Here is an 18,185-nt window from a genome sequence, read left to right as displayed (position 1 = left end):
TGTGCTGGTAACTTGGTTTATTTAAATTGTCTCCATATCACCATTTTGGGTTTACATTTATAATCACGCGATTTATGTGATATACAGTGCATAGATTTAGGTAAAATACTGAAGATTCCGACCGGAGTGACAAGGCAGAGTGGAGAGACAGTGGAATGTCTGCGTCGAAAGGGAGAAGTAAAACAAGCAGGAAAGGGGAGTTGTGTTGATAATTGTTTTAGAAACTTGAGTTTTAGGCACTCTTAAGGGGAGTGGTGGTCATCAATTGTGAAAGCATCTGAGCACATTTTTAGTGGTCCTTGGAAAATAATGAAACCTACTACATAGAGCGAGCGGAGGTAAATCTGCGTGTATACTTCTGACCTACAATTCCTGCTCTAAAAATCCTGGTCCAGCACATAAGCTTCAGTAGCTGATCTAAAGATATTTGCACAAGCTCATAAAAATCCCTGCTTGCAAGAGGTATTTGGCAAGAACAAAGGATGAAAAAAGCAATTTTTCTTAAAAGTGCAGTCCTCTGCATCTCATAATCCATCCGCATCTATGCGCTAGAAACAGCTGAACGACAGACAAGGAAGTGAAGAACTGATGTTGCCAGGAACCACAATGGGCCAGTGTTTTCTGCATCATTATCCAAGAGCTGCCCCTGGAGCTTGCAGACACTCTGTCCAAGGACTGTGAGATTCAGTCTGCACTTACCGATTGGAACTGAAAGATGACCGCAGGCCAGACAACAGTAATGAAAGAGTTCTGAAGGGCAGTAGACCAATTGTCATCATATGATATATAACCGCGTGCAATTATCGGACTCCTCGAATACCTAATTTATTCTGAAGAACATTTTATTTAATTTCGGATAACTTCGTGCCCAATTAATTTTTTGGGTGTAGAACGAGGTATCTTATGTACACCAAAAAGTCTTTTTCAATTTGAATTCCACATTCTCAGTTACAGAATCCGGGTTATTGGAATCAATTAAGTATAGAGTTGGTTTACAATAGTGGAAAATCCACCAGTATAATGGTGGATTCTGGACCATTATTAGTTAATGGTCGTAAGAGGGGACTTTACAGGAGTGGAGCAATGACCAGTGCATTAAGCACACCCAAATGTGTTGGCCTGTGGTAACTCAAACATTTCACAAGTAGTTTTCTGAATAAGAAATGCATGGCGTGAGCAAAATGGGAGAAAACACCAATATATTTCATGGAGATGGTGGGTATGGCGTTTTCCTTAATGGAAAATATTTTCCCTATGAAAAATAAAATAATAAAATTAAATATGAGACTGCACATGCATTCTTTAGAAATCTGCACGGATAAATTATGGTAAGGACGAATATGCCTGGAAATATGCAAGTGTTGTATTTGTAATTAAAAAAACACATTTATTAACAAAGCTATACTCATTGTAGCAAAACGTAAGAACAATCACAATTAAAATAAACTTGATATTAAAAAGATTACCAAAATCTTTACGTTACAAAATAGCAAAACTTAAATAAATAATACAAAAAAACTTCTGGATGTCCTAAAGTATTTTTGAATGATACAGTGTGTGTCTTCTTGGATTGGTCCCCTCCAATAAATTGTAGCCAAATGTGGACTGTTTAATGGAAGGAAGAACACTTAAAGATCTGGCATGGAACTCTAAAGAGGATAGGCCTCTCAATGTCTATCTCAGCACCATCACAAACACCACTCTAGTGAAAAAATGGATGGGTTTAATTTCACCGCTGTCAGTGCACATGCCTATTCAATATGACTGTTGTCTTCACACCCACTCTGTCACCTTTCACTTCAATAATTGGCGACTAGGATATTGCCTCACAATATCAAACATGTAACTCACAGGCACAGTTCTGTCTGATTTTGTAATAGAATAGAAATTTAGACTCTACAGGGAAATGGCTGTTCGCTCATCATGGGCCCAAACCCCAGACGCCTGGAACAACACCTGGTGGCCCCCCGCCCTCGGAAGCCCGCCCACCCCCACAGACCACGCACGCAACCTGGGAATCATCCTGGACTCAAGAGCTCAAAATGGACCGCCAGATCAACTCCATCTCGGCCTCCTGCTTCCAAACTCTCCGACTCCTACGTAAGACTTTCAAATGGATCCCCCTCGAACACAGAAAGACAGTCACTCACGCCCTGGTCACCAGCAGGCTCGACTACAGCAAAGCACTCTATGCCGGAATAAACAAAAACCTCACCCACAAGCTACAGAACATCCAAAACGCCACCGCAAGACTGGTCCTCAACCTGCCAAGGCACTGCCACATCTCCCAGCACCTGCGCACACTTCACTGGCTCCCCATCGAAGCTAAAGTCACCTTCAAGATGCTAACCCACACTCACAAGGCCCTCCACGACACCGACCAGCATACCTGAACAGCCGACTCAAATTCCAAGCATCACAAAGGACCCTACGATCAGCCCAGCTGTCCTACTTCATGGTCCCCCGCACCAGAAAGACCAGATAGGGAGGCCGCTCCTTCTCCTTCGGTGCAGCCAGACCCTGTAACGACCTTCCACTCCACCTCAGACAGATAACATCGCCCCCCATCTTCGCAAGAAACCTCATAACCTGGCTCCTCGACAGACCCCCCTCCTTGATGGACTGGAACCTGCAACCCCCCCCCCCCCCCCCACCCCACAGCGCCTTGAGACCCTTAAGGGCGAGTAGTCGCGCTTAACACCTGATTTAATTTGATTTCGATGTAATATAAGACCTACTGCTCTGTTCTTTATCAGAGGGTCTTTTGCCTCTCATATTCCCGCCTAGGCAGCAGACCTTGGACTAATTCACATGTGAATAAATCAGATGGGACAGTAGTCCTTATTTGCAATGGTATCGTCAGGCTTGCTACCACACACAGGAAACATAGCCACGTATATATGCAAATTTCCCCTTGATAGGTGGAAATATAATACTATTCCAAGCTCACTGATCAACTTTGTTGTTACTAAGAGAAATGTGAAAGAGGGAAATCATAGACTTGGTATGCATAGTAGACAAACAGTCTAGAGAAGATGCCTTGTTATTAGAAATATGACAAGGCTTTCCTGGCAAGACAACACAAGGCACTTACGTTGCTAGACATAGCAACCCACCGAAGACTGCTTGCTCCGTTGGCAGTAACTCATTATCAGTAACACAGTCTCGAGGATGGTTTAATATGAATCAGGCATATACTTTACCATGATAATCTAATAATGCTATTAAGCAAAAGATGCATGGGTCATTCTTTGGGCTCTTTTTGTAAACCCAGAAAGATGGCAGGAGGTGTAGCGTTCCAGGGGTATCCCATATTTATTTGAGATGCCTTAAAAGGCTGGAAGTCTAATGCAAATGTAGGGTGAACCTCTTGGGCGTAGATTTCCAACTGTCACATGGTGGGGCTTCAGAGTCTCGCTTCTAGTGTGTTACTGAGCAACAATGGAAATATTTATATAGTAGTTAAGCACTTTGAACTGAATGGTATCAATATTTAAGTTAAGACTTCTGCCAGTGGCAGCGTGCACACACACACGTACCCACACGTGTTTCAGGCGCCTTGATTTGCAGTTTTTGGACAAGAACTTAGCAGCATGTTTTAAAGTGCTTATTTGGCTGCAAAACAACACATTTCGGGAGAAGAAGGTGATGGAACAATGCACATATTGCTATCCATAAACAAATTCACGCTAAAGTGAGCGTGTGATTAAACTGTGGTAGCCAACAAATATGGCTTACATTTTATAGTGGTGAAAAAAAAATCATACAATTTAGAATGCTTTAAAAACATTGTCTCTTTTTAATAATAAGGTACCCACATTAGGCTCAGAGAAAATACTATTCAGAGCATGTTGGGTTACCTAGAGTAAGACACATGACACTGCATAAACATTTTACTCTCTTCTAGCCCGGCTATCATATTTTTAAACTAAACATGAACTCATTTACAGCTCCCTAGCTACAGTGTTTCCCACCACTCACCCACGGAGCCCTTGGGACAGGGCACAGCTGCTGGTTGTCCAAACTTGGTCTGCGGCCACCAGATACCAGCCTCAAACGCCTTTGGACATCCATTGTAAATAACTGGGAAAAAACAATAACAGCGGTTTCAGAAATGTAAAACAAAAAATTCTAAGACATATCGATCATGCTCATTAAAGACAACAGTCAATAATATTTGTATACTGCATGCCACAAACTGATTTTTTTAAATTGAGCGTTATTTCCAATAACAGCAGCCAATAACCCCCGTTAATTACCCTCTCCACAATATAGTTAAGGTGCATAATTAAAGGAGGGTAATTCAGGGCAAGAAGGCTATTGCCAAAGATTTTTCAGAAAAAGTACGTTTGAAATGGCGTACAATGTAGGGTGTTGGAAAGAAGGATTCATTTCATTCCCATTGAGAGAATGTGGGCGTGGGAGCAAACGTTGTGCATCCCTAGTCAATTGAAAGCAGTAGCATAGATTGATTGGAGTTTTCTCTTCACTTCGGGATAATAAGCAAGTTTGCACCCTTTAAACCAGATTGTACTTTATTAAATAACAAGATTATAACTTGAATCACACTGTCCAGTCTGCAGTGTAAGACCACAACATGTGCTGAACAATAAACATGCGGTAAAGCACTAATTTGCTGTGAAAATAGTTTTTCACAATCAAAAGTCATGCGATTTGGGAAATGGTTTCTGTATTTTGGTCTGCATTTTCACCTTGCAGCAGAACATGTCTCCACCATCGATATAGGCAGGAACGGGCATCCTTCTTGACCGACCACAGAGAGAGGCCAGGGACTGCAAGGGTATGCATTTCCTTCCGATGTTCTGACCAGGTTTGAATCACATAATATCGGAAGTTTGCACGGCTAAAGGCGAGATTCAGATTGAAGTGCATGCTTGACAATTAAAAATCTCCTCTGCTTTAGCGCCCAGAAGCCCTTTTGCTGATGGGTGCCCACTCACTTACGTTACATTAGGCTAGTCTCACTTGAGAAAGCTGTGAAATAAGGATCCTGCCGCAGAATTGCTTTGCAACACGAGAGGCCCCTGTGCATCTGGTTACCATGCAGCAGCAATGTTTTGCTCCTGATGAAGTTGTTTGGACAGGAGAACAACAGCTTTAGAGCGTGTACTTAAGAGCCATTGTCTGTTAAAACTCAAACATAACAGGATGATAAAAAGCTGATCCTTTCATAAACTCACAACTAAGACATTTACCCACATGCAGGAGTCATCAGCTAGCATTGGCTTATTTAACTGCTAAAAGTCTTGGAGAATTTTTTTGGCATCATGATAAAGCCCATAGTCATCATAAAATAGCTGCTCACTATGCAGGCAGGTTTCTGAAAGTGAATACAGGCGTTGTCTAACCTGATTCCACCTAATTTCTCTTTCTTTTACCACTCTAGACTCCTGGTCTTCAGCTCTCCCTTTCGGGCTCTTTCTATCATTTCTTTTCTCCTTTTATTTTGATTATTTGTAATTTTAGACGGATCAAACTTTATTGCACAGCAAAAACTCTGCTCAAAGTCCCCCCGCCACCTGTGACCTTCGACACTTCAGGTTCACGCTGCAATAAATGAGCAGACTTTCTTCAACAAAATACAAGACATCTATACATTATTCCCTCTGGTAGACGGCCAAACAAGGGATCCCAGTCCCCACAGCTTGGAATCCCAGTTGGAGGCAGTTCCCCCGATGAAAATTGAGGCGCTTAAAAGCATCTCAGCACAGGTAAAGAGTGGCTTGCCCAGAGACCCAACACCTCTTTACATTCTGAAACAAGCTGCTGTAACCATCTCACCCACAATATTGGAATTGATCAACGCCTCACTTGCCTCTGGAGTGGTCCCCCCCCCTCCATGGAAGAAAGCGATGGTGAAGGCACTTCTAAAAAAGACTAAACTTGACCCCGATTCCCGGGAAAACTATCCCCCATCTCACTTCTCCCAGGGATCAGTAAAATAGCAGAAAATATGTTAATTTAGTGTTGTCTGCTTTCTTAGAGACTCACAATCTCCTCCACCGGTCACAGACTGGCTTACGACTACTCCAAGGAAAAGAAACTGACCTGTTATCATTAATCTAAGAGTCTAGAAATATCTTAGGACGCTGGAGGCACTACTGTGAATATCCTCCTAGACCTCAGTGCTGCCTTTGACACGGTCAACCACCAAATCTTGGTCAAAAGTCTTACAAGACTGGGGGTGAACGGGGTCGCTTTGTCATGGTTGCAGCCCTACCTGGATGATAGATTCTTCCAAGTATTCGACACTGAGGTGACCTCAAAACAGGTGCCTCTCCGCTGCGGAGTACCCCAGGGATCATCCCTGAGTCCCACCCTATTTGACATTGATTTGAGGCGGCTAACTGAGATCGTGCTGCCTTTTAGGGAACACATAGTGACATATGCAGACGATACACAACTCGTGGTGGGACTCAACCAAGCAGACAACTCCTCTCCCAGCCTCTCTCCCTGTCTGAAAGAGGTAGCCAAATGGATGAATAACTCCTTCCTGAAATTAAATGGAGAAAAAACTGAGATGATGATCTTGGGGAACCCATCTCTTTTTGATCCCCATATAGTGTGGCTGGCCGACCTGGGCCCATTCCGGTGCCCAAGACCCAAATAAAAAGCCTGGGTGTCTGTCTAGTTGGATCGAGATCTGACTTTCAAGGTCCAGGCACGTAATGTTGCAGCCTCCTGCTATGGCATCTTAAAGATGCTCCGCAAAGTCCTCCCTCTCCACCCCTTCCAGGCAAGGAAGCTCACGGTCCAGGCACTCATTCTATCGTGTCTGGACTATTGGACTGCCCTTTGCCTTGGGGCCCCATGCGCTACCTTGTCAAGACTCCAGACGGCACAAAATTGGGCAGCCAGAATTCCTCTGGATATCCCAAAATGACAATCTGCAAAATCAGCCCTGAAATCTATCCACTGGCTGCCCATCAGGGAGAGAGTTAATTTCAAGGCCATGTGCATTGTACATAAGACATTAGCCGGAAAGGGCCCTTCCATCAATCTTTGTATTACTCGGCCCTACCGTGCTAACAGATGCCTCTGCTCGGACGATCTGCATCTTGCTGTAGTTCCTAGGATTTTGAAAGCTGGAAGTGGGGGTCGTCTGTTCTCCCACAACGCCGTCAAACTCTGGAACACTCTTCCTCTTCATTTGTGCAAGGAACCCAATAATTTTGCCTTTTGTAAATTGTTAAAAACCTGGCTTTTCCCCTAGTTTGGCTGGTTCTCTACTTCTTGCTGCTATCAGTGCTGGGATGCCTCCAGGTAGCCATGCACTCTATAAATGTATTTTTTTATTTTCATTTCATTTTCATCCTTCTTCCTCCCTCTCGCTATGGGTCAAAGTGTGATAGTAAAATATTTGTCTCTGTCTACAAAAAGGAGTGCTGGGGCTGACAAACAACATACAAAAGTATTATAGACAACACATTGGACAGCTTCGGTATGGCTTTCCTGCCTTCATGTGTAGCTGACACATATGGTGCAGACCTAGGTTGGATTGTATGACTAAGCGCCCTATTTAGAGTCAGCGGCGGCTCAACCATATGGGCAAATGAGCGTTGCCTTGCCACTTAGAAGCTGCCACACAATGCCAGATCATTGCTGTGCATTGTGCAAATATAATGCGGCGAATCCCGCACCGCACTGTTAGTACTGCAGCAAGAGGAGGCGTGGTCCTCCTCTTGTAACGTAGCTATGATTAAAGGCTGCAAAAATGAAGAGTGTGCATGTCAGGCAGGACAAAAGCTCGGATGAGTCCAATCTGATCTGTGCACTTTAAAGTCCTTGATACCACACCGTTGGAGAGCCTGGAGGGCAGAGACGGTAGATCTCTTTTGGAGCGCTGGCTTGCCTACTCAAGCCAATCTCAACGCTGCTCTCACACTTCAATGACAGTCGAATACTCTTTATTTTACTGCGCAGCTCTGGGATTGGCTGCACTGGACAGGTACAGTCATTGCATTGCACTGGCTTCAGGTACAGCTTGGAGTTAGGAGGCGGTTGAGAAGGAGGCAGACCCCACTCTTAATGAGGACTGATGAACTTTGCAAAGAGGCATTATTATACATGTTCTTGCAGAGTCTATCTAACCAAATGGGCAACACGGCATGGGCAATGGAATCACAAGAGCATGGCCAAGTGAGCAGAGTAGAGCAGCTGCGGCAAGAGTGACGCATTTCGGATCGGAAACTAAAAACTTCTTGATGAAAGGTATATATCATGAAGCCACAGTGGCAAATTAAAGTTGAGTTTCTTGTGTGCCACTCCAAGAATATTACGAAATGCAAACTATTATTGCCTCTCCCTGCATTATTGAAATATGTGAATTGACCAAATAGGGAGTATACTGTATGCTTTCTTTTCGGTCAATTTACATATTTCAATATTGCAGGGAAGGGTGATAATAGTTTGCATTCCGCCATTCTTGGGGCTGATTTGCAGCAGAGCACAAAAGGAACATGCGGTCCCATCCCTTTTAAATAGCACCAGCCACCACTTTTAGAGTATTGTGGACAGGATACTTCACCACAAATGTGGCGGATATTCTGTTTGCTGCATCACAACTGCATTATAGCCGATATGCTTGTACTCTGGAGGACAGGCTGTCCATCAGGTTTTGATGAAGTATCCCATCTGTAAACCTCTGAATATGTTCCTAAGTCTCCTCAGTTTCACCGCACAGTTCTTCAGTTTCTGCTTTTAGACTGTTAGCTAGGAAATGTACTGCACCTTCACATCCCTGGTTGGTGACTTCAGCGAAGGGGTTATCGCAGCGATTGCACTGTCGGCCTATCACGCCAGGCTTACAAGGACACTGGCCCGTCTCCATGTCACAGCCACGCAAGTGAGACCCGGATGGAAAGCAGTCGCAGGGGAAGCACGTATCACTGCCTTCAGGCCGGTAGTAGTTATCCTGAAAAAACAAAGATGAATACAAAATGTTTGATACCAATGAATATTTGAAAACAAAACAGCAACAAAATACAAATCAAATATAAAAATTAATTAAAGTTAATTAGCTTGAACTACACCACAACATGAGCAGATGTTTTACTAAATAACTAACATATTAATTGCATTCTTAACAAACAAAAGGAGCTCATGAGCTATGAATGGCTCCTGTGTCTCCCTACCATGGACAACAGATGGGAACTTACTTGGCTAGGCATGCCACTAGGATATCCTCATTGTCCATGGGGACGAGCTTGGAGAAGGGGAATGGGTCTCCGTCACCCCTGGTACAAGGTTCACATATTGTATTACCACCTTGACTTCCCTACCCTGGGTACAGACACATTCAAGTCAGTAGAGGAGCAGTGTAAACACGCCGCCGGGGGAGCACGTGTAAATCATTCTGTGCAGTTAATAATGCATGGTCTTGGTGGGGTTATCTCAGAGCTTCCTTCTCGTAGAGGTGCACGACTGCTGAGACGTGTTGTGTCAGGCCTACATCCCCAAATATCTCGTGGAACAAGACAGCAGAATGGACGTAGGACTACATTCCAGTATCAGCCATTTTTGTATCACTGCATGACTCAAATGTTAGGAGGAATGTGAACCAGTACCTGTACCTTAGTGTTGTGGAACGTTGGGCAGAATCTAAACTGGTGCTGTGGTGTGTGAGGCTAGTGAGCGTCATTTATGTTTATTTATTTCACCAGGTGCATTATGGGAATGGCTTGTGTGAAGACCTTCGGGCCTAGTGTCAAGTATTTGCTACTGAATTTGGCACGGTGACTTATATCGTCAAGGGAGTCTCTGCAATGACGCTGAACCTCCTGTGAATCTGGGCAAATCACTTAATCTCCCCGTGCCTAACAAAATGAATGTATCCTCATGTAAAGCAACTGGTTCTATGTAAAGCGTTCTGATACCCGATACCATCGGGTCAGGTTTGCGCAAAAAGAAAAAAGACACTTCATATGTGACTTGCAACATGTACAGTTGTGTTTGTGTAAGTACTCTATTTGAGCTGGTCCCAAAAATACTAGCATGAAAATGAATTAAAAACACTTAATTCTAATATAGCTCATGGTTAGCCACTTTTTAACCTCCTCATGTTTTAGGCGATGGCTGTACCAATTAGTATTTCCAATCACGGAATGCAGTGCCTTGTGGACAGAAATCAACTGCGAAAATGAGAATTTCTAACTCGAAATACTTGCAAAATCTTTACATAATAATGTTTTGGTAGCACAAATAGTTGTGTCTGGTGCAAATCCAAAATACATTAGAGGCAATTTACAAAGGAACCCGAGACTGATCACACTTAACTTTCCTCAAAATTAGTTATAGAGGCTTTTGGCCAGTCTTGTTCATTCATTGGTCTGTTTTTCTGTCATTCACAATTTTCTTCTGTCCACTGCAGCATACAGCATGGGGCAGTGGGTCAGCCCACTTCAGCCCCTGGCTAACTTCACTGTGAGTGATGGTATTCTGCCACAAAGGTATCCACATACAAAGTAGTCCCCATCTCTTCCACGGACTAGTACAGCAGTCTGTCTTTTTTAATATCGATTAAAGTCCAGCAAACAGGATATAACAAAACAAGCACTGACAAATGAAAAAAGCGGTTAGCTAACACCAGACCTATTGGTTTTGCCAATGCTTGTTTAATACAGGTACTCATGTATGAAAGCCTGTAGCAAAGGGGCCAGTTAAGTTGTTCTAGGAACTGTAGGGCATTAAGACAGAATTTTTTAGTCCTCTGAGTTGCATGGTTGGGCACATTCTGATACGGAGGAATTTCTTCAAGAGTTACAATAGTTGATGGGGACGTAATGCCTTGTTGTAATACTGCCTTCAAATCCTGCCTCGAAAAGAAGATCACTTATGCTTCTGCGACACCTCAGTTGGAAAGCACTCAAGTCAATACCGGCTCCATGGTAAACTGGAGGTTCAGGATGAACACCATCATTTTAACCGTCACGTTTGCCGCTTGAATAAGGTCATTCATGGTAGGCGGTCTTGCTGGAACTTATGTTGGGAATCTACAGCTTAGAGGGTCATCTATTGGATCTGCATTTCACTCCAGTTCCGCTTGTTTGCTTTATTCAGGCTGCCAATGGCAACATTGTGACGCATACTGGGTGCCACTAAAGCGCAGTGCAGAACTGAAGTACTGACGTCCAGTGCACCAAAGAGATCATGTTTAACCGCAGGGGCAAATCATGAAGCAGATAAAGGAGTTGATGGACAGATTTTTCTTCATTCAGTCCCGTAGGCTTCTTTCTAACAACCGCAATGTACCTCGAGGTTTATGGAGCAAGGTACAATGTGAGAGAGCGCATGGATGTGGCGGAGGCAGATCCAGAACATGCGCTCACTATCCATAGGTAGGTCCATAGGACCTAAGGTCTGGTCTTCAGGAATCCACATCTAGACTCCCAGCTTTGCAGTGACTGTTCGTTTCCTAATACCCCAAACCTACAGTCTTCTAAAGACCATTGTTATTTATTCAAAAGCATTTAAGTGTTGCAAGGATCAGACCTTAGAAACCTATATCTGCGCCTTTATCTATTAAACATTTTTGAGTATGTTACAATAAATGCTATTAATAAATCTTGTAATAACAGCTTGAAAGATTTGATTACATTACGTACTGGTCTGGATGGGACTAGAAATGTTGAAAAAAAAGCTGCTGCCAAAACAAAGAATCTTGACTTTCCTTTTATGATCCTTTAAAGCATCAGCGGCATTTCTACATTGCTCATATGTTCATTTACCATTACTTCAACTGAACCATTTAGCAGGCATCTTGTATTAAAGCAACACAATCTTTCACAGAGGGATTCAATTCTGGCATTAATATTTGTACCTGGACAAGACTAAGGGCCTTATTTAGAGTTAAGGAGATAGGATACTTCTAATACGGCAGAGGGGAATCGTCCAATTTTCTGATGGTCTATCCCATACGCTAAACTCTAAATAAGGCTGTAAGACTAAGTGCAACCTGACGATTTCGTAATCTTACTTCTCAGCAAATGTAATTTTGCTCTGAGCACATGGATGGTGTACTTGCTTACCTTGCACCGGCACTCTCCGCTGGTTTTGTTGCAGTCTGGATCAAAACCTTTGCTCACTTCACAATTGCATGGACCACATATTGGGTTTCCCCACCAACCCCGGGGACACGGCAAGTCAATCCTAGACAAAATAAACCTTATGATTATTTGTTGTCACTGTGCAATTGATGTACTGATTTTTCTGTTTGGAATCCTCTTATGCTTCATTTAATTGCATATGTTTTGATTATTTTAGGACAAAGACAAAAACGAAAGCAAGAACCTTTAGCCACTTACAAACTAATTATGCCAAACTTATTATACTATTAAGTGTTTCTTAGAAATAAAGATTCTATGGATGAAAAACTCTTGGTAATACTTCGAGCTAATTCAGGCATTCAAGTAGATAATTCTAAACAATCCCTAAATATGTTAGTTAGGCGGGGGTTAAAAAGAAAGTTTTAGTCCTTTGTCAATAAAAGGCGACTGTACTTCATGAGGGTGCTTTGTACAATTTTTAGGTCTCTTTCCACTGCTCATTACTACAGAAGACCAACTGAAAATGCACAAACTTCCCATTTCCAAGATTTTAATATTGACATTAGAGGAAAAGTGTAACAGGAGCCATAAAAAAACTGCCATTTAATCACAAAGTTTTTTTTTCCCAAAGAGCAGAACAGGGTTGCCAACTTCATTCCCCACTAGCGAGCCGTGTACGCCCAGCCACTTGTGTGACTGTTGCATCACAGAGTTTAGGATGTATCAGAGAGCATAGAAAATTAAAGTAGCACTCGATCAACTTTTGAAAAGGGAAATTCCATCTAAATTCTTCTTAAAATATGAAGTAGTATATTTTGTGCAGCTCAATTTTTAGATATTGTTCTACATTGTATCCTCTTTGGGCAAATTACTCTTAAGGTGTTCTCCGAATGTTTAAAAGATTGGAAAGAGGAATTGGGAAAAGACACATCAAGCAGTAATGGTATGGTGTGAAAATATTGACGCTTAAACATCACCAGACAATATTGTGCCCTAAAAATCTTTTTATTTCACACAAACTTTATTGATAACTGCGGATACATGTCTAGTATTAAATTACACAAATTATACATTTGTAGATGTTTGCAATGATATAGTGGTTACAACTGTATCAGAATTCCCACATGTGTTGTTGATGACTGCGTAGTTCCAATGGTATACAGTTTTGTTTTCATGCTTGTAATATGAGCATAGTCTAATTATAAGGTAACAGACTGTAATATTCTGCTAAGTGGCATATTTCTTAGTACCCGAGACCCCCCTCCCATCATATACCCACCCCCTAAACAAACCATTCAACAAAGAAAAACTAGTGCTGCTGTGGTGCATAATATTATGCGATAGTCATGTCCGATAATACAGGGAAGGACAAGGGTAAAAAAGCGAGGGAAGGATGAGGAGCGAGGACAAGGAGGAGGGGGCAGAAACGGGGTAACCCTCAATGATCCAGGGCACTGTGTGGGTAGGAATCAAATAGCCTCAACACTATCTTCTCGTGCACTCGGAGGTGCCATAAAAATCATTTACTAAAAGATTTCACTACTGAAGTTAATAACAGAAAATCTTCATTCAAAGGAACAATATTTTTGTAAATTATATTTAGGTCACAACATTTAGGTCAGAGAATATTTTTGTTATCTATGGTATGATAAACACATTGATATGCGGTGATGCCTTTCCTCACGGAAAATCTGCTCCGGGTTACAATGGACTCCAATGAAGATGAAGAAGTTGCAATTTAGACTAGTCAAAAGAAGTTGGAAGCTATAATAATGTTACTCCATAATATTTCTGGCACAAAGTTTTGGGGAGTATCAGATGGATAATTGATAAATACAGATAAGCATCAAGGGAATCATGATTAGTAACCTACAAAAAATGTAGAGACAATGAGTGTCACATGGCACTTTGGATAAATAAGGCACACCGACATCTAAAAATATTAATTTTGGGAAGTGGATAAGCATAAGTTAATCAAAAGTGAATAAATAGATGAGATGTCCAAGCCTACACTAATAGAAAGATTTTCATTTAAAGTCAGGAATAGGGGGGCGTGGCTTGGCGCCCGACGCGTATGGCGGTGTCCGGGTGAAGCTCTTCGGGCTGTCCGGTGAACGGCATCTCTCCTGACTCGCTCAGCCCTTGCACAGTCTTCGTTCAGCGATGTGAGGACGTCGGATCATCTCTCCTCCATCCCTGTTTCCTGGCGGCTTCGCTGGAGTGCGACAATGCCGATTTCCGACTGATGTGAGTTGCGCAGCTACACGTCGCGATGCGACCGCCATTTTGATTTCTCACCGGCTGAGCTTTGTCGCAGTATCAAGGACTTCCTTTGGATTTCTGTGGTGATTCCTTCTTCAATCCTTCTATTCCTTTCTTCCTTTCAGGTATGCTGCAGTTTACGCTCATTTTTCAATAATTCCCTGCCTTTTTTGACTGACTTTCATTCGGCGGCCATTTTACCTCTTTGACGACCTCCAACAGTTATTAACGCCGACTTCAGTTCTCTCAAGGCTATATATGGGTAAACCTAAAGGCAATACAACCGCTGCGCCTACCAAGCATATTTTCATTAAAAATTCGAAGATTTTCACCGAGTTTTCTCGGTCTCATTCTACCTTATCTTCCCTCTCTGAAGACAAGATGGCGGCGTCAGAGTCTCTACCAGCTCCCTCTGGGAAATCTCTTACAAAACGCCCCAGGCAAAACCCCCCTTCGCCTCCGAAATCATCATCTCCTGTTTCCATGGAGTTATTGTTGGAAGAAATCCGGGCTTTGCGCCCTTTTATGGAAGATACTAATGCGAAACTCCAAGTGCTCACTGATTCCTGGTCACAGCTTGACAGCAGGGTTACGGATGTAGAGCAATCCCTTTCATCTCTAGCGAATGACTGTGCGAAGATATCTCCTCTACATTCTCAAGTTACTACCCTTCAGCGTCAGGTGGAGCAGCTTGAAAATCGTAATAGGCGAAATAACCTTCGTATCTACGGCCTTGAGGAAGGACAAGAGGGGACAGATCCTATTGGTTTCTTCAAATCCTTCATCCCCAAAGTTCTTCATATGCCAGAGGATACCCGGTTGAACATTCAAAGAGCACATAGACTAGGTCGCCCTCCGTCCTCCACCTCCCCTTCTCAGAAACCTAGAGGGGTGATCCTGTATTTCCTGGAATACACGGACCTTTTGAAAGTTCTTTCAGCGGCAAAATCCTCTCAGCGCATTACCTGGTCCGGTTCTACATTATTCTTTGCACAGGATTACGCCCAGGTCACTGCTGCCAGGAGGAAGGCCTTTTTGGACTTACGACCTGCTCTTCGGGACATGGGTGCTCGTTATGGCCTTTTTCATCCGTGCCTCTTTAAAGTTACTTATAATAACAAGACTACAACGTTTGAGGACCCTCTTCGCCTTCGCAGTTTCATCAACGCTCACCATGCTGATCCTATGGAATCCTCCTCCTCCTCGTCTGCTGGCTGAATTTATATTCCCTACTCCTTGTTGTTTATCTTCTTGTCCTACCACATGTTTTTCCCATCTTGTCGTATCTGTACTAACTGTCTCATGTTCTTTCTCCACAGTTATTCCATCCCCTTGAAATGATGCCTCCCGGCCCTCCGTCCTGTTTTCCCCGGTACTACCGTCACTCCGTCTGGTTCCTCCTTCCCCCTTGTTTCTTTTGAATCCGTCATTCGTAGGTATGTTACGATTCTATGTTATTATTTGGTCACTGTCTTCTTTTTTTCTTTCTTTGTCCTTACTCTCTCTTCTGCTCCTTACATCTTCCTTCCACTTTTTACTTGCTTTTTTCTTCACCTATTTACTCTTTTTTCTTCTTGACCTTATCCTATTTTTTCCCTTTCCTTTCTTTCATATTTTTCTCTCAATACAGCTTTACTTTTTGCACTTTGTATTGCATTGTTTGCATTATTTTCTTTGATCATACTATTACTGTTTATCGTTCAGAGTTACATCTTGGAATGTTAAAGGTTTAAATAGTCCAATTAAAAGACAGCGTGTTTTAGCTCATTTGGCTAAGTTAAAAACTGATGTTGCCATGTTACAAGAAACGCACCTTAATGATACTGAATCGTCTAAATTGAAAAGACTCTGGGTTGGTCATACTTTTTCCTCTCCCTCTTTGGGAAAAAAAAATGGTGTAGTTATACTTATTCATAAAAAATTTGCCGTTACTGATTCTCATTTTGAAATTGATAGTGATGGACGTTTTGTTTTATTAAGAATGAAGGTTGATAATGTACCTCTTGTTATTTTTAATGTTTATGCTCCAGTTACTGTTGATCATACCTTCTGGCCCTCTATCTCAGATAAATTAATTTCCCTCACTGATAATTATATTATTTTTGGTGGTGACTGCAACCAGATTCATGATCCCTTCCTTGACAGACACTCCCCAGTTACTTTTGTCCGATCCAAAATGCATAACCAATTTACTTCCGCTGTTCGTCGTAATTCCCTCACAGATATTTGGAGGCTCTGTCATCCTGATCTCCAAGAATACAGTTATTTCTCCCCTCCTCACAAAACTCAATCTCGTATCGATTACCTTTTCCTTAGTAAATCCCTTACCCAATGTGTCCTTAATTCTGAAATTGGCTCTATTCTCATATCTGATCATGCCCCTGTCCTTGTAGATTTTGACCTGATTCCCTTCTCACCCTCACCAGGCAGATGGCGTTTCAATAACTCTCTTTTAGCTGACCCCAAATTCACAGACCAGTTCGGTGCTTTCCTTTCTGACTTTTTCCTTACTAACTCTACCTCTGACTCTTCCCCTGCCATGATTTGGGACTCCTTTAAGGCTACGGCTAGAGGTTTTATAATTAATTTTGTCTCTAAAAAACGAAAAGGTTTCGAACGTCAAACCTCCCTCCTTTTAACAACGATCAAAAAATTGGAATATTCCTACTATCAGGCTCCTTCCGATTCTTCTCTTAAAGACCTTATTTCTGCGAAAGTTGCCTTTAATAAAGCTTCCACGGATGCCGCTTCCTCCTACCTTTTAAAATGTAATGCCCGCTATTATGGCGGTCAGAACAAGATGGGTAAACTTTTGGCCAATTATCTCAAAACACGAAAAGAAAGAACTCGGATTACGTCCATCACTGACTCGGAAGGAATTTCACACTTTAAAGATGAAGATATTTTATACAATTTTGTTTCCTTCTATAAGCAACTTTATACCCCCGAACAACCCACTCTTCCTGATGATTTAACTTCTTATTTCCATTCTCTTACCCCTCCTTCCTCTGCCCATGTTGACTTTTCCCTGCTTGAATCTGACGTTACTTTAGCAGAAATCTCTCATGCAGTCTCCATTCTCCGTCGTGGGAAAGCCCCTGGCCCTGATGGGTTTACTATCGAATTTTATAATCATTTCTCCAAACAACTCTTACCCCATTTGCACTCTCTTTTTAATTCCTTTATCTCTGATGGCTTTTCTCAAGGTACTTTTCAAGAGGCTATGATCTGCCTTATTCCTAAAGACGGCAAAGACCCTACTTTATGCAAGAACTACAGGCCCATATCTCTTGTAAATACGGATTACAAAATCTTTGCCAAACTGCTTGCCCTCCGCTTAGATCCCGTTTTACCGGAACTCATTGGTCCGGAGCAATCTGGTTTTATCAAAGGTCGCTTATCATCAGACAACTCGAGGGTTTTCTTTAACGTCCTTACTAAAGCTTCCACTCTCCCATGTCCTTTAGCTGCCATTGCTCTTGACGCCGAAAAGGCATTTGATCGTATTAGTTGGGATTTTATGTTCCGTGCTCTTTCCTGGATTGGCTTTCCCCCAAAATTGATTTCCCTCATTGCTCTACTATATTCCGGCCCCAAAGCTTCTATTTTCGCTAATGGTAAGATTTCTGATTATTTTTCCCTCTCCAGAGGAGTTCGCCAAGGTTGTCCTCTATCTCCCTTATTGTTTATTGTGGCACTCGAACCCTTTTTAACAAAAATTAGACAAGATGCTTCTATTACTAGCTTCACCCTTGGCCCTACCCAAATCAAATTGTCAGTTTACGCTGATGATATCCTTTTGTACTGTTCCAATCCTGAATCTACTATCCCCTCTTTTCTTCGTCAAGTTCATGCTTT

The 18,185-nt window shown here is 42.4% G+C and overlaps 1 protein-coding gene across 3 annotated transcripts in view; it reads right to left on the bottom strand.

Annotated features, from left to right (window-relative positions):
• The window catches only part of CELSR1 (cadherin EGF LAG seven-pass G-type receptor 1), a 543,153-nt gene that overhangs the window by 113,078 nt on the left and 411,890 nt on the right, over positions 1-18,185 (bottom strand). For all 3 annotated transcript variants that reach the window (XM_078679766.1, XM_078679759.1, XM_078679776.1), the window contains exons 14-16: positions 12,048-12,168; positions 8,752-8,935; positions 3,982-4,083 (exon numbers count right to left, since the gene is read on the bottom strand). In XM_078679766.1, coding sequence (XP_078535892.1) covers positions 3,982-4,083; positions 8,752-8,935; positions 12,048-12,168 — 407 coding nt within the window. The remainder of the gene's footprint in view (positions 1-3,981; positions 4,084-8,751; positions 8,936-12,047; positions 12,169-18,185) is intronic.

The sequence above is a fragment of the Lissotriton helveticus genome, chromosome 1_1 (genome assembly GCF_964261635.1).
Source record: "Lissotriton helveticus chromosome 1_1, aLisHel1.1, whole genome shotgun sequence".
Lineage (NCBI taxonomy): Eukaryota > Metazoa > Chordata > Amphibia > Caudata > Salamandridae > Lissotriton > Lissotriton helveticus.
The sequence above is the reverse complement of the archived record's forward strand: the minus strand, read 5'-3'. Positions and strand labels throughout refer to the sequence as shown.